General features: G+C 42.3%; 1 protein-coding gene and 2 long non-coding RNA genes across 4 annotated transcripts in view; 2 read left to right on the top strand and 1 right to left on the bottom strand.

Annotated features, from left to right (window-relative positions):
* LOC145452854 (uncharacterized) overlaps positions 1-24,313 on the top strand; it is a 44,814-nt gene extending 20,501 nt beyond the window's left edge. For both annotated transcript variants that reach the window (XM_080330989.1, XM_080330988.1), the window contains exons 16-28: positions 136-193; positions 2,788-2,859; positions 2,917-3,042; positions 4,015-4,164; positions 4,523-4,650; positions 11,741-11,817; positions 12,913-13,049; positions 13,467-13,704; positions 15,179-15,342; positions 16,705-16,833; positions 19,441-19,579; positions 20,656-20,681; positions 21,829-24,313. In XM_080330989.1, the coding sequence (XP_080187115.1) occupies positions 136-193; positions 2,788-2,859; positions 2,917-3,042; positions 4,015-4,164; positions 4,523-4,650; positions 11,741-11,817; positions 12,913-13,049; positions 13,467-13,704; positions 15,179-15,342; positions 16,705-16,833; positions 19,441-19,579; positions 20,656-20,681; positions 21,829-23,373 (2,989 nt within the window). In that variant the 3' untranslated portion in view covers positions 23,374-24,313. The remainder of the gene's footprint in view (positions 1-135; positions 194-2,787; positions 2,860-2,916; positions 3,043-4,014; positions 4,165-4,522; positions 4,651-11,740; positions 11,818-12,912; positions 13,050-13,466; positions 13,705-15,178; positions 15,343-16,704; positions 16,834-19,440; positions 19,580-20,655; positions 20,682-21,828) is intronic.
* The window catches only part of LOC145452878 (uncharacterized), a 193,675-nt gene that overhangs the window by 61,506 nt on the left and 105,031 nt on the right, over positions 1-27,138 (bottom strand). The gene's annotated exons all lie outside the window — the stretch shown is intronic.
* LOC145452879 (uncharacterized) lies at positions 19,586-20,539 on the top strand. Its single transcript, XR_013919574.1, has 2 exons — positions 19,586-20,011; positions 20,058-20,539. It is a non-coding gene; the product is annotated as an uncharacterized LOC145452879 (long non-coding RNA).

The following is a 27,138-nucleotide window of genomic DNA, read 5'->3' as shown; positions in this document are numbered from 1 at the left end:
TGGTAGCTGGTTGGCATACTATTAGCGTTCATGTATTGCAGTCTTTGTCTAGTATCAACGAAGTGTCTTGGGCTATTTCCCTCTTTGTTCAAATCGTGAAATACGATTGTTAATATATTGCTTCTTTCGTTTCAGAGACGGTGATCCAACCCGATTGCAAAATTTGGAGAAATTAAATTATCTTTATGAAGCCGTGAGTTGCGTCTATTGTTTCTCAAAAATACCTGCACGTTAGCTTACCTTAAACTTACCTGTACCTCTCTTTAACCAAATAGCCACTCCGTTGTGTCTGCTGCATTCTCATTCAATCCATTAGGTGGTGCTCAAGATCTATAAAGTGTCTTATAATATGTACCGGTACTTCTATGCAGATTTTACCAACTAACGTTTCATCAAATTGCTTTAGATCAGTGGTTCTTAACCTTTTTTCCTCAAGCGCCCCCTTTCAAAAATTATCGTGCTCCAGCGCCCCCCCAACCGCATATTGAAAGGAATGTAATAAAGACAATGAGTAAGAGGGAGGGCCGTAACAGCACTTCGTCATCCCCCCTAAAAATGATTGCCTTGCGCACCCATAGCGTGATAAACCAAACTTCAGAGGGGTTCGCCCCAAGAACTCCGTAGCGTGATTTCGATGGTCAGTAAAGTTTGTGTGGCATGGTCGCCCTAGGTAACAAAATTTTCTATGATGCATGAATGAATAGGTGGTAATTACATATATAAGTCGCTATAAACTTTTTAACCTCTCAGCCCACGTAATCAGATTTACCAGTAGCGCTGATTGAGCTGTTGTATGGGAAGATGGAGGGCACGTAATTAATAATTAAACATATTCTGGCGTGCCCGTAGGTACAATTAATTCGTTACCAGGGCCGTAACAGCACTTCGTCAGCCCCCCAAAAAAAACGTTGGTCTTAGCCCCCCCCCCCCATCGGGTGATAAACCAAACTTCCAGGGGGCTTCACCCCCAGACCCCCTTTCGGCTATCCACTATTTGCTGATACTAGTCATCTACTTTGGGTGTCCATTTACTGAGCCAGGTAGTCCCGCCTAGACGCGCGAAGCGCGAAAAATTTCAATAATTAATGATTGAATGGGTAAATATGATCGGGAATTGCATGTATATTGATATCAAATTTTATCCTCTCTCTGCTCACGTAAACAAATTTACCGGTAGAGCTGAGTGATGTGTGATTGCAAAGGTAGGACCCCTCAATAATAATTATACATCTTCGGGCGTATACCCGTTGGCAGGAACGAAACGGCACTTCGTCAGGCCCCCCGAAAAAACTTGGGTCTTGGGCTCCCATAGGGTGATAAACCGACCGCCCCCATCACGTTGTTCGTTTTGCCACGAAATCAGCTGTACTGTTTAGCGAGCCAGTGCGAAGTGCGAAAACTTTCGATAATTCATGATAAAATCGGTCAGTAAGATCGGGAATTGCATATATATTGCTATTAATTTCTTGTCCTCTCTGCTCACGTTACCAGATTTACCGGTAGAGCTGAGTGAGGTGCAATGTTCCGTCTAAGCTGCTCACGTGCGCAGTGCTGACATGGTATCTGTGCGCAGAAAATCTACGTTGCGCACAACTAATCCGAAGTTTTGACCCTTTTTTAGTCGTTACGCACTGTTGTCCAAGGGTCTGCGCAGTGAGTTTATTGAGTGTGCGCAGACTCATCAAAACGTGGAGCGAACAATGTGAGGTGTCTTGGAAACTGTAGGGCCCGTAACTAATAATTAAACATATTCGGGCGGGCGAACCCGTTGGTATGACTTCGTTGCATGATGTTATTTCGTGACCTCCTGTCTGCTATATCAAAAAATATAGAATCGCCCAACAGGGATATCGCCCAACAAGAATATCTAGTTTTAAATATCCCTGTCGCCCAATCGTACTAAACTAAAAGACGAACACGATTTCAAATTGGTATTTCTTCACTGGCATATAATTTTTCCCTGCCGGATGGAATTCGTCTTCTGGGGTTCAGATTGCCAACACAGGAATATTCGGTGCCAGTCATTTAGGCGCCCATGGACAATTAAACCTATATGTTTTTTGTAGGCTATATATAACGACGTTTTCGGTGTTCATTTTCTCTGAATAATCATTAAGGATATGTCCTACCACCACATCATCTACTGCGAAGCCATTTTTCTCCAGCGCCCCCCATACCGCCCCCCTGAGCCCAGCGCCCCCCATATCGCCCCCTGAGCGTTTCCGCCCCCTTTCAAAATCGCCAGCGCCCCCTGGGGGGCGCTGGAGGCAAGGTTAAGAACCACTGCTTTAGATAGTGCTACAATTACAAACATAGGTGATCTAAGTAGTCAGCGTTGGTTTTTGAGTAAAAGGGGAAGTAAGGCGATAAATTTTCACTCACTAATTACAATGCAAGTATGCACGATTTCCGAAAATCTGTTCAGCTAATGTGATACAGGAGCTATTTCGCCGAGTTGTTACAGCAATTCCACTCATAGAGATGATGCAAAATATTTTCTGTTGCTGTGATATACGGGCTATTTTGCGCAGACAGTTTCATTCACAAAATTGATGCAAACTTGCCCAAAACTACTTTCGACATCAAAAAATCCAGATTGTAAAAATTAAGTTATTTGCTTTAGTGGACAACCAACAACAACCACTTGTTACTTTGTTTCTGACCACCTCTGCAGTTGGCCGACACTGATGGTGTCGGCGCTAATTAACATTATATTAATTAGCCTGGCTTGCAGGCTTGCTACTGCCCCGTCAAAGATCTGTGGCATAAATAAAACATTATTTTCAGAACGCCGCTGGTCACGCGGAAAACCAACGCGATGTCAAAGCCTCCGCCAGAAGCGGAGTCCTCCATTTCAAAGTAAGATTTTGAGGCAATATGGCGTGCAACTGGGTTTACAGAGTTTGCGTCCTCCAGGTTGCCACCATCGACAAGGGCAAGCGGACCAGTTCTCAGAAGTCGTGGCGGCAAGTGTGGGCGGTTCTGAAAGACCGAAAGCTGTGTTTGTCGAAAGAGTACGGCAAGGCAAAGAACCATCCGCAGGTAATTTTGAAATATTCAGCTCGAAAATAAACATGTCCTGTGACGAATTGAGATTTTTCTCTTCGGGCAAAGTTGGTCTGAGAGAGTATGGATTACTAACCTACGGTTAGATGCGCAACTGAATTCGTCACACTTGAATACCAGAGAGATCTACTGCTGAACCGGCTAAAAACAGCATAGTTGGCAGTCCTATAGCTGGCGACGCGAGCGATCAAATCTAATAAAACTGGTCTTAATCGAAAGCTAGTGTCGTACTGATTCCTAAATTACATATCAAAATCTGGTCAGGGCAATCGAACTACCCCCAAATAGCCAAATGCTGTTATAGAGAAAGGCTATGCGACTGGAAATTGTGGCTTATTTTTTTTTGGAACGGTGCCTTGAGCTGCTGAACGATATACTTTTAGCAATGTAGCCCATACTCACAGACAGACAGTTGGATTTCTGTGCCAGTCACCCATTTTTGCAATCCAATCGAACATCTTCTCAACGACAAACCCACCTACGATTAGGGCATTTTTTCCAACCGACCTTCCTCTTGTATAATTTTTAGGCATTCATAATAGTAATTGTTGAAATAGGCTTATAGATTAACTTGACTTATGGTTGGGGTTAGGTTTAGGGGTCAGGTTACCTCGTGTTGGGTTTGAGTGTAGGGATGGGTTTGGTTTAATTGAACGAGTCGCTATCACGGCACTCATTCCTATTTTGAATCCCCCTCCCATTTTGAATTTCCCGCTGATTTCGACTCTCTGCTGTGTTGCTTGCTATATGCTATATGCGTGCACATCGGGAATTCTGGCGATTTATGGCACCTAGCAGTGAATATCATGATCAGCAGACGCCGGAAATTTGGTTTATGTCCCAGTCTGCGGTTGAAAACATTTTTCTGCGTGCTCACAGTATCGCCTGTAATCTGGTATCCGCGGTGTGCCTCTGTAAATCACTGCTATTCTGGGACCTTTTTCACAGGATTCTCCGCTTGAACGGCAACAATCGCTCCCTGAAGAATTTCAAATGTTGAATGTGCAATCGTCGCTCGTCGGCATCGCCTACAATTACTTGAAACGGCGAAACGTGTTTAGATTAACGACGGGCAACGGGTCCGAGTATCTCTTCCAGGTAGGGTGCACTGTGCTAGTGAGACGTGCGGCCGTGATTTGCATTATATATTTTGCATATATAATGCAATGTACAAGGACGAAATACTGTGATATAATCCTGTCAAGGAATACTGCGACATCTCTAGTGATGGATGTTAGAAGCGTTGGATTCGCGAACTTCAATGATGATTATCACATCACAAGCAGTAACTGTGCTCATTGATGGCGTGTTGTCAGTAGTAGAGATCCAAGAATCCATTTTCCGAGGTGTTCGTTCTGTTGATGTTTAACATCCAAAAACTTGCGTAAAAGCGGAAACTACTCTGTCATATAACATGCTCGTAGCCATGTTCTTGGATGCATCTGGTTACTTTTAGGCCGAGAACCGCAACGATATGCTGTCTTGGATCACGGCTATTCAAGCTCATAGCTGTGCCTGGGACAACGGCGCCGAAGGTATCAATGAGGATTTGATCATCCGGAAGACGAATCAGATGGACTCCGGGTAAGATTTTTGTTTTTCTCAAGTTTGTGAAAGGTATTCTAGGAGATCGATCTCAGGATCTTATAATATGCTTAGCCCGAGATTTTTTTGTGCCGAGACAGCTTAACCCTTGTCGTGATTGTCGTCTCTGATTGTAAAATTGCTTTATCTAGTGGGCGTGCGCGGTTTTACTTTGAAAAATGTCACAGCATATATTTTTCATGACCTTTTTCTGGTATAGGCCTAATTTTTGAATTGCAAATTTCCTTTAAAATTTGGTAAGGTGACCACTGAAAAAAGGTCAGCACCTTCACCCAGAGTCCCAGACCCAGTTGTTTCCCCAGAAAACCTAGCAATCTCGTGTAGCTTAGAAAGTAAGCGCAGTGCCAGTTTGTTTGTTGGCTTGAAGCGGGCTGTGATTAGCACCGATATCAGTTTTGTGTCGATACCAGTATTGTCGACATAACATATTTTTGCCCGCAACGCGACTTCCAGTATAACGGGCGTGTATTGTACCGTAACACGGGGTGACTTTGTACCACTTTTCACATTCAATGTTGAATTATTTTATGATATGTTATGATTTTCTGCCTTCTTCAACTTTGTTATGGGCGGAACGGTTAGATTTATGGATTAAACTTGGAAAAGAAAATTATTGTCATGTTTTCGATCATTTTTTTTCAATTTTTCTGTTGTGGCCAAAGTCACCCGGCAATGGGGTGTCTTTAGCCGAGCACCATTTTTTGTATTTCCAGGACATCTAGCAGTCATATTTGCCAATTACACAAGCTGATAAGTTGACTTTGGCCATCTACAGTCTTTTAAAAAGAAGTATCCAACCAATGGTGATTTTTCAGACTTTAATTTGAATGCAAAACCACAAAAATCTTCAAAATTACAACGAAATTAAACAAACCAATGACAAAAAGTAGTTCAATGCCAATGCCCTTCAAGTTCATTCACTTTGTAGATTCCACGAGCATTCAGTAAGTCCGGGTCGCAGATTCTCTGTTAAATATCTTTCCAGTAATAGAATATCTGATCTTTTTGAATTGGCCATTTCCAATTGCTTCCCGATTTTTGCATAACACTGACTTCTGCACCATGCTCTTCTGTACTCTCCACAACACCTGGAAATAATTCTCCCTTATACTCAATTATTACATACTGGCCAGCTTTTAGTTTTGCTCTCAACTCCTTTTCTAATGCTCCCACTTCAACTGCATCATCACATAAATCTTCCTGGAAATTTTCTGCTTCTGAAGAATCGTCATGACTTTCACGTTGAGTGCTTGTGACTGATTCAACTCATTTTTGTTGGGATGTTGATGGTTGGTCACCATTTTTCTTCCGTTTTGAAGCCTTCTTGTCCTCTTGTATGGCAATTATCCTCGCAACCTCCTCTCTCGAGATACTTTTCCTAAGACAAAACTCGTCTACAGGAAATCCAAAATCTGCCTGCGCCATACAATGGTCTGCTATTTTCTTCTCCATATCTGGCGATAAAACAGGCTGGCCTCGTGGTGATTTCAGATGCTTTCCTATCCTTTCATTCTGTAAAGTCCCTCTGGGAATACCAGTTATTTCACTCACAGATCTTTCGGACATCCTTCCTCGATCATTCTTAGTGCCGCTTGGATCTCATCTGCGGTGTAGTCTTTACAACTCCTGGCACCAAGCTTTCTTCTATATTTCCTTGGCATTTAATTATTTAGAAGATACAGATACTAAGATTAATCTTGATGCAGAAAATACCCATTTTAGCTGACTCTAAATAGCTGGCCAAAGTCACCCCATAAATTGCAAAAAATTAAAAAAATTGATCAGTCACATGATTTTGACAATCTTGAAATAATGAACTGTAGTTTCGCCCAGAAAACCCCATAAATGCTGTCAGATACAAAGCCTTTGTCTGCAAATGAAAGGAAATTGCCTCAAACACCTACTTTGCATGTGAACCAAACAAAAGTTTGAGTACGTAAAAAAGTGTGGTGAAATTTCTTACCATACCTGTCAATATAAAAATGGCTGCGAACATGTAAAAGTGTTGTATCAAACATGAAATTTGCATTAATACTACTCTATTGATGCAGATTGTTCCTAAACAATAGCTCAAAGTACTCATACATCGATATATTGTTCGCTGTGTGCAATAGAAACGAATATTGGTTTTCGGCCAAAGGCACCCGGCAGTGCTAAAGTCACCCCGTGTTACGGTAGTTCAGGAATCGCAACGTTATGGCGTTTTCGACGAGAAGTTAACTGCTTCAGTTCTCGTAGCTGAATCAAACAGTTCCGAAGGCCCCTCATATAAAACAGAAATAGATAATAATAGATAATTGGTGGTGGTCGATAGCCTGCCGATATTTCTACGGGAACCGATATCAGCCGAGCTGTTGTCCTGATTCGACGCGCATCATCTTTTAGTGTTTTCGCTGTCACGAATACACGACCGTGCGTCGCGTAATGCATCTTCCGCAGTGTTACTCTCGGTCGTTGCGTAAAAATTCGTGAACGCTTCCTGCCTGCGCATTATGTGATTTCACTCGATCAGACGTTCAACGAGGGGTCTGGTCGATGGTAGCACGCTCGCTTTTCAATAGACGCGTCGAATCGATCATCGCGCCAGTAGGGATGGTGTCACAGCGCTTCCTGTGTCTCATTTCCTGCTGTAATACTGTCGAGCACGCAAAATCAAGCGAGTGTGATTGCGTGGGACTGTATAGAGTTTTGCGCGAATCGATGTAGTAATCGGCACATTCTAAGTTTGATGTCGGTTGAAGTTGTGTTGCGCTGATACCTAGATGGACAGCAACATTTAGAGATTCGATGAGTTTGTTGTAGTTGTCTTGTAAAGGAAGGCTATGCCGCAAGTAACGCTTGCAACTAGCAGATTCACATCCTGTCATGGGTCGCTCACTGCAAGGAAGTGTTCTGTCGAGGAATGTAAGTCAGCAGTTGAATGGCAGGAACTGTATCGCAGACACTTGTAGCTTTGATGTTTTGTCTCCCTTTGTGTTGTCTTGATCGAAACGCAGTTGTTTTCGTTCGATAAGGTTCCAAAATGAAAGATTTGAACGAGGCATTACTTGTTTTCAAATGATGGTAACGGTAAGCTGAGAGATAGCGTCAGTTATTTGTAATGGCATGCACGGTCAGTCAGATTGTAATTGGTAATCCACAGTCCGATTCCTTTCTTGGCATCTCAGTTTACGAGAGATTTGGTTGTGTGGCTACTGTATACAAAATTCACGTTTAAATATATGGACGGGTGTAGTCTAAGATAACCTGTTGCAATGTTCACAATGTTTCAGCACTTTGAAAATGTCTGAAACATCTCCACTGCTAAATTGTCGGATCTGCATGTTCTGAATTAGTGGTCTTGTCTGAAGAAACTTACCCCGGTTTTAAAACTTGGATTTAGTTCACAAGTCACATATTAGAACATAGTATGATGGGATCTGTTCAAAGATTTGTTGAGAACTGTTGATATCGATTTCATTTTGTGGAAGTATGTGAAAAATTCATGCAATAGATCAACGTGTCAACCTGTCTTTGCGTGTGAGGTATGACTTTGGTAACAGCGTTATGAGCCGAGAGAAAAATGAACTTGATATTGCTCAATCTTCAAAATATTGATTGATCCACTAGGGCTCTAGGCGCTGAGATGCCTTTTTGTAAGCTATGGCTGTTTTCGTGATTGAGCAAGGAGTTCAATGTAATCAGAATCTAGGCATCGGTATTACGATATAGATAGTGTTTGAAGTAAGTCGTATGATTTGCAACTGTGAGATATATCAATATACAATCTTAGTTAGCTTAAGGTAGATCTATCTTTGGTCTCTTCAAATCTAAATTTGAAATGGCAGGTGGGGTTATTTTGAGAGAACTGTAAAATTATACCAAAACTCTACTCTGATACAGGCAGGGAGAGACAGATTCGCTTCACCGCAAGCCTTCTGCAAGTTTGAGACTTGGAGACCACACTGTAAGGTGGTAGCCTGTAGGATGATTTGAAAACATTTTCAGTGGAGACTTGTGAATCAGGGGCCAAGTGACTCATTGACTGTGACTAATCTACTTGAGTAATCCTTAAGTATCTGCTACTTGGCTGTTTTCATCAGTGCACTAGATATAGTTATGTAATCATGCGTAATATGCATAAAATGGCCGTAACCTGAGCGCCTGAGTGAATCGTTTCAGAGTCAAGTATTCGAGTACCTCTTATTATGTGGTCATCACTGTAAGGCAAACTTGCAGCATCCAAATATGTGCTTTGTATACGACCATGAACACAAAATAACGACATTTACTTAATTATAAACTGTTCCTACAATCTACAATGTTCTCTCCAATTCTGTCCTAGTTGCTGACGATTATCCCTGATGAGTGTCGGCCAAAGACATTCGAATTTATGTCAATATGAATATATTATCCGATTGTAAACTGATTCTAATTTTTCGTCATGGTATGCCTATGTCACAGCAATCTGAGATAACACCGCAGTTCGATTACAACTATACACAGAACTGTATCTTCCATGAACATGGCTAGCCGTGTGCTACATATCTTGAATAATATGTTAACTCGTATCGAAGTTTCAAGGCTCCGGTAGTGGGAAATTTCAGTATCGTATGTCTCAATACAATGTTAAGGCGTTAAATTTTAGTACTCATGAACGTTGTTCATTCGACTCGAGTCGCCAGAATTGAATGCTCAATATGGATTAGCGTAACCGAATCAATATTGCCCAGCCATAATTATGAACAAGAAAGCCGTATTTTTGCGATGGCCCAAAGAATATTCTACTAGGTTTGTTGCAGGTGTCATTGCCTTACCGCATTTTTTATTGTGGTTTCTTTGATATCAAAATTTACTTCGTCAAGACACTTAAAGAAAGTATGTCAGATTTATCGGAGGAATTTGGCTACTCGGGGACTTGTTTGACGCCTGTATCATTTCAAGGTTGTCGGTTTAGCTTCCGCTAATACATAGTACCACTTATGGTTGCGATAACGTAGACTGCCGCAAATTGGACCCGAAAAACCGTCGAATAAACCCGGAAAAATCGTCGTTGATGCCGTTTCACGACTACAGCAACGCTTTTCTACGCTCGAAGAACAAGGACCAGCCGCTGCGACACTCGTCGCCCGCCGCGTACGATTGCGCTCACGATTCAAAGCCCACCGAAAAGGAATCGCGCAACAGTAACGGTAGCCTGGAAAAAGCCGAAATATCCCCCAAGGAAGCCGCGAAAAACGATAAAAAGAGTAAAAAAGCGAACGCCAAAAGCCAGCGAGTGCCGTTTCGTTCCAACAGCAATCCGACTTACTTCGACGACTACACAAAAGCGGAGGTTAATAAAAAGAAAAAAAGCCCGTTATTTTCGCGGAGACAGTCCAGTAGTAGCAGCGCCAATTATTCAACAGCGTCCAAGCCATCGCCGTTGTTAAAACGCCAGAACGCTAGCTCGTGCACTAGCATCCCGTCAGCCAGCCCGTCGATAGTTATCGACAAACCGCCCGTGCCTGCCAGCAATGGTTCTCCGCTTTCAGGGGTGAAGTTACGTTCGAAACCAACCGGTTCGCCCAAAGGCGGCCGTAAAAGACAGGGTTTTGTGTTAGACGCCAACACTACCATCTCGAGCCCAGTGTTGATATCTCACGAATTGGTCCCAGGCGATTCTAGCGTTAAGTTGAGAGAGATAGTGCAGCAGGAGGAAGTGTTAACCGGATTACAAACGGCATCGCCGGAACTCCGTAAAAAATCTGAAAAACCCCAAATCGAGACTAATCCAGGTGTAGGCACCAGGATGGCGGAGAGGATCCAGCGTACGATCAAGGCGTTGTATACTTCCAATTCTTCGCCCAAAAAATCGTATTCGCCTATTCGCGACCATTTGGTCGCTGAGGATAGCGACGTGTCAGACGCCAGTTATTCGCCGGAGATGCGCGGTAAATCGGCCTTGTCTGGGCCGCAGTATGAACATCTCACAGAAGGAAGGTTGGTTAAAGCGCGACGTGTCTTCTTTGGTATCTGGTCTTCTCGAAATCCTCGATGGATTTATCGTATGTTATTCCGATTAAGTCAAAAACTGCAGTCTGCAGAGGTTGTGGCCGGCTGTCTTTGTCAAGCGTGATGATCACTTTCCTTTACAGGTTACTGATGGATTGTTTTGTCAAACGGCCACTGATGAAAATCTTGCGAAAAAATTACTTTTTATTTGGTGATATAACAAACATGTCGAGTACTTGGCCCTGAAAAACGTAGTCGGGAAAGATACATGCGGATTGCCGAGGTTACTGCAGACTATATGCGTTACAACAGGAATATTATTTATATTTTCCATTTAACGATTTGATCTTTCATAACACCTATTTCTACGCTTGAAATGTATCCCAAATTGGCTGTGCTTGATGCTGACTTATATCAGCTTGTGGGAGTATATGCGTAGATCTATTTCACGCTATGTGATTGATTGTAAAGCACATGAAGCACCGCAGCACTGTACGAACAAGGTCTGACGTCACTGAATCAATCGCCTAACTATAAGTGCCAAGATCTGGCTATTTATACGTGAATTGCGCATTGTGAGGTATCGATTGTAAAGAGCTTGAGCTACGCAAGCAACGCCACGTTATTGAACGCCGTTATGCGGATTTTTTGATTTTGATCTCTGCGGCCGTATTCCGCAATTAGTAGTTACGAGGACGTTTCCTTAGGCTTATATCTGTGAGTCACTGTCTCGAAGTGAAATATCACCGGCCTAATAAAGACCTGGAATTGTGGACAGGCTTGACTCATTGTCGCTTCCTGTTGAGCAAAGTCCGAAAACGTTATAGCAGCAGTGATAAGTTTCGGTCCTCGCGTCACATTGTAGTAATGATGTAATGCTCATATTCATATCTCGTGTGACTGCTCGACACAATCGATTCTGCCTGGCCCGGCACATTGCACAATGCTCATGGGTTGGAGCGGGCTCGGTGCGACACGTAAATTGTGTGCTTGTCAAATTTATTTCGTGACGTAATCGCCATTTGTTTTCAACCGCATTGCGAATAACGAGCCAATTCGGGTTGGTTCTATTCTGATATACCTGATTTTATTTCAGCCCCAAATCGGACAAGAAGAGCGCGAGGAAAAGGTCGCCCAAACCGAGCCATAAAAACAACCTACAAGTGAAAGACGGTGTGTAACGTTATTGTTTTTCTTTTTCAATTGGACTTCATTGTCGGAACTGATATTTGGTCATTTATGTTATGTAAAATGACACAAACGGGAGAACCAGCTCTGTGAAATAGTCGATACGGTGCAGATTTTAGATGCAAACAGTCATAACTTGTCGGAAATGGGATACAAATTGACCTATTGCCGTCGTGTAGGCTACAGTACACTTTTATATACAATTGAATAGTATATTCCATGGTTGTAACCAAGTCACAAGGCTCCGAGTCACAAGTCAATCTCACTTTTATAGTTTTGACTCGAGTCCAAGTCTAGTCATTTTCAATTCACCGCCGAGTCAAGTCCAAGTCAGCGAACAGAGTGTCGAGTCCGTGTCATTGTATTATGACTCGAGCCCGAGTCCAAGTCATTTTGTTGACTGCTCAGTTTCCAGTTGAAGTCTTGTTAAACCCACTTGTTATAGCTCTGTTTGGTGATATCGAATGGTTTGCATTTAAAATATACTAATTTTCCTTACTTTTAGCAGTTTCTGGTCGCATTTGCAAGTACCAGTACCAATAGACGAAATCCCAATAGTGCGGTTACTTTACTATTCTTCGAAATTACAATGAAATGTCGGTCTTGGCCATATGAGTCTCCAGTCATATGACTTGGTTCGAGTCATGTGTAATGACTCGAGTCGCTAGAGAATCGTGACTCGAGTCGAGTGATTACAACCCTGGACTGGTATACTCATATTGAAATGAACCCGAATATTCTCGGCTGACACTTTTACAGTCAGTGTCGTACCACACTGTCCACTAGTTGTTTGTTTTTTATAGTAATGGGTCACACAGAAAAAACATTTCCTACATTTCGAACTTCATTCACCGGATTATTGACTTTTGCTACTGCTGATGATCGTTCGAAAAGCTTTTAGTGAATTAATATACAAGATAAAGTTATTGTAGGTATGATATTTCAATTTAGCAGATTGCTTTACACTCGATAGTGTATGCTCTTGCCAACTGAACTGACCGATTCGATAGTACCTGTATCTGGGTTATGCGATGTCAAAGAGTGCGATTCCACGGTGTGAAAACGTTGCATTGTTTTCAGTGGACGGATCGCGCAGATTCAAATGGAGGGGCAGCGTCAACAAAATAGTCAAAAAATTCGGCACCGGCCAGACTTTCGCGTTAAACGGCACTTTCGGAGTGCATCTGGAAGACTGCCCGCCGTCTCTTTCAAACGAGGTGAGGAGCTGAGTTTTTCCAGGGCTGTGTATTCGTGTAGAGTTACAGAAATTTTGTAACACCCTTTAGAGTAGGGAGTAGGGGAAAAGTATACTGGCTGGAGTTGTAATTTGTTAAATTGTGCTTACTTCAAGTAAGAAGTTCAAGTGTTGTTAAAAAGCGTCCTTGCAGCTACAGAAGTTATCAAGTTGTTCACATAGGCTGACATTCCCAAACGTATAATTTTTCGGGTAGATTTACAGGGGAGTCTGGAGTTCAGTGCTGAAAATATTAGGAGTCGGAGCTGGAGTGAGGTTTATTTATTGTTTCTGGAGTCGTTAAATTGAAAATGTTATGGTGGGTGGTAAAGTGAGCTGACTACACAACCCTAGTTTTTCCGTCATGAAAATCTTATTTCGACCTCCGCGCCTATCCCAGTTTGTCCCGTTCATCGTGGAGCTGTGCTGTCGCATTGTGGAAGAGCGAGGCTTGGAATTCACCGGGATATACCGCGTACCAGGCAACAACGCGTCACTGACCGCGCTGCAAGAGGACCTGAACAACCACGGGGTGGACTCGGTCCGGCCCGAGGACGAGAGGTTTCGAGATTTGAACGTTATGTCGTCGCTGCTGAAGTCGTTTTTCCGGAAGCTCCCGGAGCCGTTATTCACAAACGGTGAGGCTTTATTGTCGCATTTTCCCTCGAAAACAGGATTCGTGTCGCTTGTTTTTGTGTCTTGCGTTATTTTGATTATTGTCCAAACCGTCGAAAAGCATCAGTTTCCCCAGATTTGACTTGATTTTGTGTTTGTAAACTTTTAGAAACCTTATTTTCGAACACTGATGAGTCGTTGCCACTCTGAGCCTTTACTATCAAGCTTTGTTTCATTGTTGCTTGAAGTAGCCTGATTCATATCCACCTACTTACAAGCGAAGCTTGCTTGCGTGCGAATTTTTCAACATCACTCCTACACTGCTTTTGCCAACTCTGATGCTTAAAAATCGATTCAGCTGAAAGTCCAATTCTATCCGTGTAATAGCCATAATGGGTACAACTTAATTATTAATTATCTTTCTATGTGTCCTGTAGAGTTCCGTCTCGATCAAAAATAGAGTTGGTATTTCTTGTTATTGCTTCTTGCATGTTGATATTTCCAATTTTTGTCCAAACCATTGAAATGTGTCAGCGTTGGCCTGGTGTTTGACTTATTTTGTATTTTCAAAATCCAACTGAACTCTTTCAATTCCGACGTGATGTAGTGATGTTAGGAATTGGATTGCTATAGTCGCGCCCATCGTGGTAATGTGATTTTGATATCCTGCAAGCTTTGCTGATCATTGTGCGATGTCTGGAAATTTCAATAGAGGAGTGCTTTTATCGCTTATGCAAATTTGCGGGCGAGAGCATTGTCACGTTCTAAAATCCAATGTAATTGAGTCAATTTCGTACCGATGAGTAATTTTCCTATTTGGTGTCGTCCATAGTGTTAAGTTAACTTCCTCGTGTTAATCGATGCTGTGCATACTGCATTAGTCACAGAATTTGGCACCCACTGCTGTGAGTTACTTATCTATCTTTTATTACAGTGTTTCTCAAACTTTCTCCAATGGCATACCGCTCATTTCTTTTCTACTAAGCCACCTAGCTCCTGAATGACTTCTTCTACTCAACTGTACTGACTTATATTACACCATTACACCGGCCAATAGCAAGAAACACTGTTGAATTTGGTAGATGTATCTGTTCTGCATAAGCTGTTCCAACAAGTTGGGCCTTATGGCCACGTTGAAAAGGGTTCACATACAAACTTCACACTATGGCCAACATTATCCTCCGTATTCGATTGCTATGAATCCATGCTTTATGTATTCAGGATTACACTTTTGTTTCTATTAAGTTAAAATTTATCCTGCTTCGTTCTTACTATAGTGGTGATTTAGGCCGTTGCAGCCTTGTCATGGGTTGCTCGACTGTCTCTTTAGTGAATCTGCTACCAACTTATAAATGTTGCACAACTGAAGTAATTCTTACATCATGTTTTATGCTACTGCAAAATGCAACAATTTTGCAAAAAGACAATTGAAAAACGCCTAAAAAGCTCTCGCATGTCACATTTCGAGAACCACTGTCTTATTATTTTTACTTTTAGAGCTCTATCACGACTTCATAAAAGCGAATCGGCAACCTAACCCCCAGGACCGTTTGAACAGTCTGCGGAAATTAGTACACATGCTGCCCGGGCCGCATTACGAGACTTTGAAGTTTCTAATCTTGCACCTTCGGCTAGTCGCCGACCATTGCGAATTCAACAAGGTGAGTGTGGTCGACCCGGGGCCTTGGAGTCGAGGCTTTTCCAGTTGGCTTCGCTTTTTATCTGTCATGACCTGAAGTGGTCAAAGTAGTCGACATTGATACTCAAGTAGGTAAAGATGCAACAGTGTAAAGTCCTATTCAATTACAAGTTATTAATCACCAATACATGTCAAACTAATGTCACGTGGAAGTTGAAATTGCTACCGAAAGTAGGTTACTATGATAAAGGGCCTATTTTGACCAGTTGCCATGACAACCCCGTTCATAAAAGTGATGCAAACATCTTAAATATATTATCTACAAAGTGTAAAAAGTAGTTTCTCTGTTACCTGTCAAGTACATGTGGAAGTAGTCAAACATAATCGCATGAGTAAGTAATGAAGGTAGGCAAAACCAACTTTAGCACTCCGAAAAAGGGTAGAACTTCGTGCCTGACCAGTGACCACCTCTGATCAGGGTGCATTGTGACGGGGGCATTGTTTGTGATGTGTGACAGATATATTTATAATTTCACAAATTGTTGATAAACTCCTTTATTCAGGATTGTAACCAAGTCACAAGGTTCCGAGTCACAAGCCAATCTCACTTTTATAGTTTTTACTCGAGTCGAGTCAAGTCATTTTCAATTCACCACCGAGTCAAGTCCGAGTCATGGTGTTGTGACTCGAGTCTGAGTCCAAGTCATTTTGTTCGCTGTTCAGTTTTGTGTTCAGTCTGCTTTTCCAACTATGCTCGAGGGACATTGTATGGCTCTCATTCATAATATCGTAATTTTCCTCGGTCCTAACAGTTTCTGGCCCTATTTTCCAAGTTTCTGGATTGAGTGATGATATACCAATAATGTGGTGACTTTACTATTCGAAGTTACAATGAAATGTCGGTCTTGCCCGTCCTAGTCTCGAGTCATGCACAATGGCTCGAGTAGAGGTCGAGTCAATACACAAAAATCGTGACTCGAGTCATTACAACCCTGCCTTTATTACCTTCAACCCATATATGAGACGCCACGAGCGATTGTTGGAATCAGTAAACTCTGCGATCTGACAGCACTGAGCAATCGTTAGAGAGAATGGGGAATTTCAAAAAAACGAGTGTAACAACATGTATATTGTATATTGCCTTTTGTGGGTGTTGTGTGAAACAAAATAAAGCAACCTCAAAGTCAAATTCTCTTGGTAGACACAAGTTCAGAACATGAATTTTAACATAGTAACCCATCCAAGCTATAAATTATGTTCAATACTGTTATTTTGTAATATATTATATTTGATATTGGTTCTATGATTTAAGAGGACATTGTGTCAAGTCTTACGTCAGTTCCTGCATTTGTCAGCGGTTTCAATGGCGAATTTCTATCTCCAGATGGAAGTGCGCAATCTTGCCATTGTTTTCGGTCCTACTCTGGTGCACTACACGGCCGGGGATAATACAGCCACCATGGTGACGGACATGTCGGATCAGTGCAGAATCATCGAGAGTATTATAGATCATGTAAGTTTTGTAAGGTTCGTGGTTTCAGGTTGCCTTTTGCGTGGTGACTCGTGTTGCAAGTGTTTCCAGGTTTCTATCGCCTACCTTAGTTTCTCGCCCGGAAGCTATTGGCCATGTTGATTTATATATGATATGTGGCAATTTCTTGCTGACGGTTCACTAATATGCTGTTCAAACCTTCTTCAAAAACTCGTGTAGATCGTATGTGACAAATATTTCTACGTGTTGTCGTCTCGAGTAGATTGTCACATTGTCAGCTCATTGCTTTCGGGTGGAAAGTGGTTTAGGGTTGATCTTACTGGGGGTGGAATATTTTAATCCAGTAGCAATCAAGTTATTGTGATTGAATTTGGTTTGTATATTTTGATGTTGTGATGATATAGCCTATGTTGCTGTGGAACTGTCACAAGACTGCGTTTTAAATTTGTTTCTTGCTTGTTTCATGTAGCAACTAGCGGTCGAAATAACATTTCTGATATGAATTGGCCAGAAAATGTATGGATGTAGTTTTTACAATTAGTTAGATTCATCTTTTAGTGTACCGGTACTAAGTTTTTGCTGTTGTACTTCTTATTCCAAATCAGAAAATTATAGAATATCACCTGTTATAGGTGTAAAGACTAAAACATTTTATCCCTTTTTATTGGAAGAAAACTCGTAATCGGTACAGAGACGCAATTTTACCGACGTGTTGCTTTTCTCATGATACCTGCTTGTTGGGTCTTCTGCAGGGTTGTAACCAAATCACAAGTCAATATCACTTTTATAGTTTTGACTCGAGTCAAGTCGAGTAATTTTCAATTCACCGCCGAATCAAGTCCAAGTCAGTGAGTAGAGGGTCGAGTCGAAGTCATAGTGTTTTGACTCGAGTCCGAGTCCAAATCATTATGATCACTGTTCAGTATACAGTTGAATCCGGTTCACGTCACTTTTTTCAACTCTGCTCGAGTGATATAGAATGGCTCGCATTACAAGTACAAGTCGAGTTAATATGTCGAGTCATTTTACGCATTTGAAAAAATCACTCGAGTGATGTTGAGTCACCAAAAAATCGCGACTCGAGTCGCGTAATTACAACCCTGGTCTTCTGTTTCATCGACTATCATTTCTAATCGTCAATTTCTTTTCCCTGTTGCGACGGCGACAGTCAGATGATTTTTTCGGCGGAGAACACGAAGAGATACCGGCATTTGTCCGAAGTTTTCATGTCTGACGTGTGTCGGTGTCGCGCAAAATAAAAATGCCGTCAGTATCGCCGCGAGTACACATGTCACGTTGCATTCGAAGGATAATACACGCCGATGTCATTTTAGTGGCCTAACGCCGCTATTTAAGAGAGTGAGCTTTCTGCTTGCTGAGTGCGTTACTTCGATATCTGTTTCGTTTTTTCCTTCCGAGTATTTGTGACTTTTGTATTTGAAGTATGACACGGCTCCCGGCTAGCAGCGCTGGGTGCCCTCGCGATCAGTGTTGGTGTATTGCATATATACTTTTCCGACTGTGTGTACTTTCTGCCATAAAGTAATTTACGTCTACTCTATTGAGACTGGTGATTTGTTTCCCTTTTTTATTCACAGATTTTTCGTTCTATCGTTCCTATTGTAAGGTCGAGTGTCGCCTTTTCCGTCGTACCTAGTTCATGAAAATAAAAAAAAACGTTTTTGCAATGCGTTTTGTGTAGTGTTTCTGGGATGGTAACTGCGCTTGATTTTTAGTGAAGGTATAGAAGTAAGAAGTAGATCGGTCAGCGGCTGACGCGCTACTTTAGAATATGGACCGTTGATAATTTGTTACCACCTGCTTGCTTGATTGCCACAATTTCTGGGAACCAAAGTGATATTTAGAAATAGGTGTCACAAACCATAATAAATAGACAACATACAAGACACACTTTTGTTAGTCACACCTTCGATAGTAACTTGAAATTTATGGGTTGTACGCATCTTATACGCCGAGACACAATGAATTACGGTTCTTTTCCTGTTCGCCACACCTCAATTTTTTCAAAATTCTATCAAATCCAATTTCGCAATTTCGTTTGTCACTTCAGTCCCTACAAATCCGCGGATATCATGCCTTTGGTAATTGCAATTTTCATCTGAACTATTGGTCGAATATGAATGTGTTCAATACGAAATGCGCCATATACCTAGTAGGGATGTCGGTCACAATTACGCACCGTACTGCGAAAGATTATAAAGCAAGAGTGCGGTGCTCCGGTACAACGCACTGGTGGAAGATGAAAAAAAGCAGCAAGAGACTATGAAATGGGAATACGCCAAAAAAGTAATTGCTCGCATGCAAAGTGCCGAGTATTGTCTCCAGCATGAACGGACGAAGATATTATTTGCTTTGTATCACGCAGAATGCATTTTGCTTTCATTCAACTTCTGTATTTTTCATACTTTACGTCCACACCTGTGTTGTCTGATTAGTCGATCATTGTAATTTCCGAGTTATTCGCCACTTGCTTTTGTTCAATTTTTATTTTGTCATCTAACAATCTTGAATGCGCAGGTCTATGTTTTTGTGTAACGAACGTTTTCTTTATAGCGATTTCGAGATTGCTTCTTTGTATCAAACCCTGAATGAGCATTTGATTTTCAGTGTGATTGGTTTTTCTCGGACAATGTGGACGCCGCCCTTGAACTGCCCAATTTACCGGTCCAGGCCGAGAGGGAACAGGAGGTCGTGCCAAGCATTGAATTTTTACTGGACAACGTGGGTCGGAAGCCAGGTGATGCTGGTAAGTTGTACATCTCATGTTACTCGGCTAAGCAATCCTCAAGACTCTTGAAATAAAGATATAGTTTACAAGGTAGAATGAAGGACTCGGACACTGTTGTTTTTATTCCATTTGTCCTTTTGCTATTGTTGGTAATTTTACCGCAATGTGCTTGTTCGATGTTCATCGTAGTTGGGAATCTTGGGATACATTTGTGGATGATCTGTATTGTTAGCATAGGTTATGGTAATGCCTTAGTTCATATTGAAGTAGTCGACACTTTGTGTGTAAGGCTTATGTTGTTTTTTCCCTCTGACTCGCAACCATCGACGATTCTTTGAAGCTTTTTGCTTCTTAGTCTTCCGCAACTCGACTGAGCTTATGTATATTCTAGCATTCATGATGGGTACCAAAATATATAATATAAATATCAAGCAAAAATTGCGGTTTTTGGTTTTGATCCGTTTTCAGTGACTACAGGAACATTTTTTCTCATCAGTGGCCTCCCAATAGGCAAGTAATCAGGGTACTCTGTGATTTGTTTGCGTCTGGCAAATGCAGAGGTGTGTGTATGTCATACAGCTTTTCCCGTTTAGAGGGTAAAGTGATGATATTTTGAATAAGCTGACGTCAGATGCCTGTCCTGTCGCAACCATGCCCATTTATTTATCCGGCCCTGGCAATAGATTGTGTTTGTCCGTGACAAACTGCTTGCAGATTTCGAGACGAGCGCTGTCAACATTGAGCGGATAATATATAATATATGCAATAATGCATGTTCTATTGGTGAGGTATCGCTTCTCTGTCCTCTGCTCTTACTTCGATTCATAGCAAGCCTGCATGTATGGATGTATCATCCGTTGCATATATCATATCTGGCCTGAATTGTTAGCTTTCACTTTTCAGTAGGTTTTCACAGTCCAGACGATTTTGCAGTCTCACACCCAATATTTAGAATTGACTTCGAAATATCAGTTAGGATATATGAAACACCGCCTTGCCTTGTACTGTCGCTATCAACAGAAGCGTAGATAGCTCATGAGTATACTTGCATATATTTGCATGAAGTTGTGTGTAAACTTGCGTTATCAATACAGGTACAAGTGAATCGACGAAATCTAAGGTAAGCTGTAGAACCTCTATTACGCTGTCTATCTATCTACACTTCTCTGCCTTTTCGGTGTCGTAGAATTCTAAAGTTTGACTTGATTGACCCTGCTAATTTGCATGAAAGATTATTGTGAATGTCCCTTACATTTTCTGATATTTTTTGTTATTAAAAGCTAGTCATGTGTTAAACGTTCCATTGATTATCCTGGTGCGGAGTGTGTTTTGCCTGTTTTGACATACCAAAAAAGAGATTCATGATTGAAACTGAGTAGCGACCTCCGATTGATGCTTTGGCACTTTCAAGGCTTTCTGTACAGATGGGGTTATTTAATGCTCAAAGGTGATAGCTGATGTCAAACTTCAAAGTTAGCCATAAAAACAATCACAAACAAATATTGCTAGTCATTACACTCGTTCTGCTGCATGTTATTATTGATTTCCATTGGCATAGCTATAATTTTCACAGGCATGGACCATTACCAACCATTCCAACTTGCGTTTAGTGCAACACAATTACCAATACCGGTACCCCTTATCCACTGGGAGTGGTACTGTGAATTGTCTGATTAAGGAACTCGGCTCATTGAAATACTGTTAATCTCTATGGTGTTTAATCAATAGGCCTACCTGTGACAGGTACAGACAGTTACACGGGTCTGTGATCGGTGTTTAGCATTCAATGTCCCGTAATCTTGCATAGTCAGGTAACACCGGCTTAACGGGTATATCAATCTAGGGAGATCGCACGTGCAATTAAAATCAATCATTTCGCAGAGTATTCGATATCGAAATATTCTAGTCCGACAGTGATCCAAGGAACAATGCCTTTAATATTGTCGAAATGTTTTAAACAATATCTGGAATGCTCCTAAAACTCTCAAAATTTGGATATAAGAAAAAATTGCATTTGAAGATTTTTACCGGATTCGAGTGTACACTAATAATAATTTTCAACTGTCCTGCAAGTCTGGCATAAATTCGAGATGTTATCACAGGTGTGCTTGTAGCTAGATACGGAATAAATCCCGGATTCATACTTGGAACTGGATAAAAACTAAATCCACATGTCTCCGAGCACACACGGCAACGCCCAGATTTCAGCCCAAATCCGGGCTTTATTCTGAATCACAACAAAAAAAACACCTGCCTCTACATTTCAGGGCTCTGACGATTCCGAAAATTCCTTTTCGCGCGACCTCATGGAGATGATATTCGGCAAGAAATGGAAGCAGAGCCAGGCCGCCCAGGCCCAGGCAGACACGGACGATGGCGGCTTTGGCGAATACCGGTCGAAAAAGCAGGACACCGGCCCCCCGAAATCCTCCCGGCTCGACCTGTCGTCTACGTCGACCGATTCGCCCCATTCCATTACCCCGGTCCGGCATTCACCCATGCCGAATGTGCCCGAAAGGCTGATGGACTTTTACAGAGAACAGGTCGAACGCTTGTCTCAAACAACAATCGGGCAGACCCTACCTGCGTTTTCGTCAGCTGATTCGTCCCCACGCACTACTCCACGTCACAGTACGGTTTTTAGCTCCCCCCTTGTCTTTCCACCCCATGCAGACAGCAGAAGTCGAGTCAGCTCTGACTCGCACGATCCCAGGCATAAAGTAGCGGCCAGCTACGAAGTACAGCCACACCCAACACGTGTGCCTGGGTCAGAAGGTCAGCACCTGGACACAGCTCCCCGCCATACTCATGCTCTATATTCCTACCCACAGTCTTACCAAGTCAGTGAGGATTATAATCCTAATGCGTACCCACATGGTTATGCGGGTGAATTTAAAACCCGGGTACCTTTGAAAGCCCCAGTTGAATCATGCAGAGAAACTCCCAAACCAAAACCGCGAAAACTCAGCTCTGGTTCACAAATTGGTGGCGATCGCCCCCAAATCGAACTGTATGTTGTGCCAAGGGATCCGCCTTTAGACGTGCCCCAGAATCGTGAAAATAACCCCGAAACCCCCAACGAGCGACTGGTCGGGGACTTGCCTGCCCTGGAAGTGTCCTCGTTGTCCCGAAACTCATCTAGGGCCGGTCAGCAACCGGTTGAAAAAGTGAAAGGCCACTCGAAAAAATCTTCGATTTCAAGCTTGGACGCGCTCACTAACCAGCCCTTGCGTAAACGCCGTAAAAACCCCGGCCCGGCGAAAGAAAACTCTGCCCCGACGCAGCCGCCGACCACGGCCACGTCGGACAGGCTGTTCAGCCGGTACGATCCCAAACGCAGAGGGATACGCTTTGGCGGTAACGAGAATGACAGCTCCGCCTTTGGTAACGCCCCGCAGAAAAAGCCCCAGCTCACTGCCACCGAGAGACTGTTCAACGGCCAGCAGCAGTTGCGGCGTAGGCCTTCGGCCCGCGACCACCGCAAACAGAGGGTGACCCGTCGGCATACTTTGTCCGGCCTGCGAGATCTTCAAGAGCACTCTCCTATCTTGCGGCGAGGGTCTAATTTGGGGCGTGGGCCGGCCGGGCAGAATTTGTCACTGCACGACTTAACATCGTCTGGAAATGGTCAACAGTCAGCCATGGAGAGGTTAAACCCGAAAGGTGCCAACAGCGGCATGACGCTCAACAACTGGATAGTGCAGGAACGCATGAGGAATAAGCCTTTTGTGAAGCGCGGCGAAAAACAATCGAAAGACTCGTTGCGACGGAAAGATAACGATTATGGAAACAAAGTACTTTCTTACATTTAACTAAAACAGATTCTAACGGATCTACAAAGACGAGAATGGTGGCGCTTCTTCGATACACGTCTAATATCAAATCAGTGACCCCTATGCTAAAGTATGCGGAACTGTGTTTGCATATTTTGTGTCAAGATTATCCCGTTTGTTTGTTGCTTAGTTCGGTCGAATGGGAAATAAAGTCTCTCTCTTACACCGGAGATTATTGAAATCTGAATCTGATCCTAAAATATCTCGAAATCTGATGTGAATTCTAATCTTTATCTTCACCAGTGTGTGTGTGTATCGAAAAGACGAATATGTATATTTGAAAAAACTGGTTTTTGGAACACATCGATTTGATTTCATCTTGTTGTTGGTGGTTAAGAGAATCACTCATTTGATATGGAAAAGATATCGAAGAAGCGCCGAAATACGTTGATTTCGATTCGTGTTATAATATTTAGAGTTTAGGCTATCCACAATTCTTCGCTGCGGAGATGTGTCTGCGGTCTGACTCATCTAGTCCTCATTTTATCGGACCACCAACTATGTGTTCATGCCTTGTATTGTGGCCGCAGCCCTCGAATTTACCGAACAGTGGTAAAGGCGATGCACATCTAATCATATCGGGACTTGATTTCCATGAAAAATAGCCAATTTATATCATGTGCCGTTGTCACCACCAAATCACGACTCGGTGTCTGTGTGTAGATTTCTGTCGGTTGGCCGCGGTACGTGTGCTTTCGTTTTTCTTTTCTCAACTAAAAATCCATTAATTTTGATTTCACAATTACTGCATGGTGATATATAAGTTTTTTCCAGAGCTTGCCGTAACAAAAGATGTACCTATCGTTTTGCTAAGTTTGTTTGTTATCAATTTCTCCAAGTTGTGTTATTTTGTCGCTTTCTAGTTTCTATTCAACTACCAAGTTATATTTCATATATCAGTCATGTTTGCTAACCTTCAGATCTGCATCTGTTTGATCGCTTTGAGGGGTAGTAGGTTGTACAATGTACACAAGCAGGCTTTAGTAAAAGCTTTCACATTAATGATCGGATCAGTTGGGGCTGTGTTGGTAGCAGTTATACATATTGTGATTTATGATGATTGGTTACGTTATGAAGCTGAGGAATTCAGCATAGTGAACCAAGGGCAGGGTACTTACTACTATTTCACAGAATCGGGGCATCTCTGCCTGCACATCAAGTTAGGTATGTGCGTAAAGCAGTAACGTTATTAGTAAATTTGGCTCCAACGGCCTGAGGCGCCAGATGCTACTCTCTCCTCCATATCAAACTCGCAGATTGAAAAAAATTTCCCACCCCGGGTATAGAGAGAGACTTGTAGCGACTCTGTAAATTAGGGTTACTCTTCAATTCGGAAGGAAGGACACTCTTTACAAATCAGAAAAGTCAGTATACCGGACTAAAAAACTGCTGGTTCTAAAATTTGTACTGGAAATCTTGTGTTGACTAAAGAACAGGTCATCTTTCTGGCTGGACTCCCGAATTACGCGCTTCAACGATACTGCTGTCGTGTTGACTTCGAAACGTGCTACTGCCGAGACTCAACTCGTTTACGCAATGGTAAGAAGCGAAGCGAGAAAATATTCCCCTTGTATAATTATATAAATCATGGCATCAAAGTAATTATTGGTGACACTCAACTGCAACTAATGCCTTACATTTCTGCTGAATTACAAGTGAAGGTAGCTATTTTCAAGACTTGCTATACTTGAGTATAATTAGATTGCGCTGTGGCGTCGCAGACTTTCGTTGTAAATGACGGCCTATTGACATCTCCTGAAGTGGCGATGAGGCATCATCACGACTACCTCAAAGGCTCAAACTGACTAGTCATGTACCGGTACGTTTTATTTCTATGGCTATGTGACACTATTCAAAGTAATCGGTATCGTTCATATTCATTCTCGAATATATGAACGTAGCCAGCAAGCCTATTTATTTACACCAACGATGTGTGGTGGAACTAACGAACGTGACTATGGTCAGTTGGTCACATAGGAGTGGCTAAGTGGATCCTGTGATTTCGGAAATAAAAGATGTTCGATTTTAACCGAATAAATCCTGATGTAAAATGTATGGTTCTACAGCTGAGCGTAAAATCCGAATCGAATCCAACCAAAGTGTCGAAAATATTGCAAAATCAGCTTCAATCGCGATCACAATATGTCGGAATCACCGAATCACGGCGTTCCAACAATTTCGAACATGTAGCAATTCTGTCGTATTCGGAGAGACAATCCTTGGATAATGACATAACGAATGAATTGGTGAAGAAACGCACGAATATCGATATTTTTAGTATGTAGCATTATGTCATTATGAGTAAAAATGAAGGGAAATATCAAATGTGTTGACTCGCGCGCGTCAACTGCTGCTATTGGTATGCTAGCGTCTATCATGGAATGACCCGGGGGTTAGATTCGTGGTGACGATTAGGGCCTGCTACCGGCGGCCCGGGCGTGATTCCGCATCGGAGGTTTAACTATAGATAACTAACCTACGTAGGTGAGTTATCTATAGTTTAACCAAGCTCCTCTTCCCCCGCGTCGCTGTTCTTAAGGCGACATAAAGCCCAGAATAAGACTCGATGAAAGAACGCACTCACTCACAAGGAATGGAAATGAGCCTAGGAATAGAGATTAACACCGAAAAAGATCTGTGGCATCGGGCACTAGGTTGAGGTGAATGCCAGTTTAAGAGACCGCAACTGGTCGTTCGGCATCCTATCTGTTCATTACATCGCATTGTCGGTGTCTTATAAGAGGACCAGAAGTGTGCCTTACTACAAGTCGGCAGCTACGGAATAAATATTGGCTTGGTGTAGATGACCAATGACCATAGTAGTCGACAAACACCATGAATACCGCAAACAACAACAACACTGGTGTGTGGAACAGTATCCCGCCGGCCATCCGACAGTCGACGAGCATGTCCAGTGTCCACATTCAAGTCGAAATACAAGCAATTACTACTAAATAAATACAGTCCATCCTCAAGATTACCGGACCACGACTGACCTATCGATCTCGCTTCCCATGACATGCCGCCCTATTTCTTGTCGCATTCTTCTTCTATACTATCTTCTTTACTTTCATTCAGTGTGCATGCCTCCTCTTTACATCGCCTAGGCCAGTGTTTCCCAACCGGGGAGGAATTCCTCCCTTGGGGGGAATTTTTCAATTTTTAGGGAGGAATTCGACTTTAGAATTGTAACGAATTTCCCAAATTGTTCATGTTCGAACTGTCACGTAATCAACCAGTTATATTCCAACGTATGCTCCTTATTATGGCTGTTTCTTTGTTTGCTGAAAGTATGTTCAAATGCTATTTGAAATTTATTTTTCACATACAAATCCCCCCACCCCTTTTTTAACTCGTTCAGATGTGCTGCAGTTCGCAAGACAATTTTGTAGGCCAGCGACGGCCTCTCAATCAAATATTTCCTAAGCGAGTAAATGTCGTGCCGAATCTGTCACAACAAAGCCTCTTGTGTAAGTATTTATCTTATATTTGTAAGTAAACATTTTCAGACAGTGACTAAATATTCCAACGTCATCGATTCAAGTCAAAGAGATCGCTAGCGTTGCTTTATTTTTAGTGAACCCGATCGAAAATAGACATGGTAAACTTGGTGCAATGTTGCCGAAACGTAATGGGTGTCCTAAATTGCAAAGAGCTCCAGCAGGGAATCTGATCACGTGTATGTTATATATCAGGGTTGTAACCGAGTCACGAGGCTCCGAGCCACAAGTCAATATATCACTT

This window comes from Botryllus schlosseri, chromosome 12, assembly GCF_051294905.1.
Source record: "Botryllus schlosseri isolate E-star chromosome 12, Bs_hap1, whole genome shotgun sequence".
Taxonomy (NCBI): domain Eukaryota; kingdom Metazoa; phylum Chordata; class Ascidiacea; order Stolidobranchia; family Styelidae; genus Botryllus; species Botryllus schlosseri.
The sequence above is the reverse complement of the archived record's forward strand: the minus strand, read 5'-3'. Positions and strand labels throughout refer to the sequence as shown.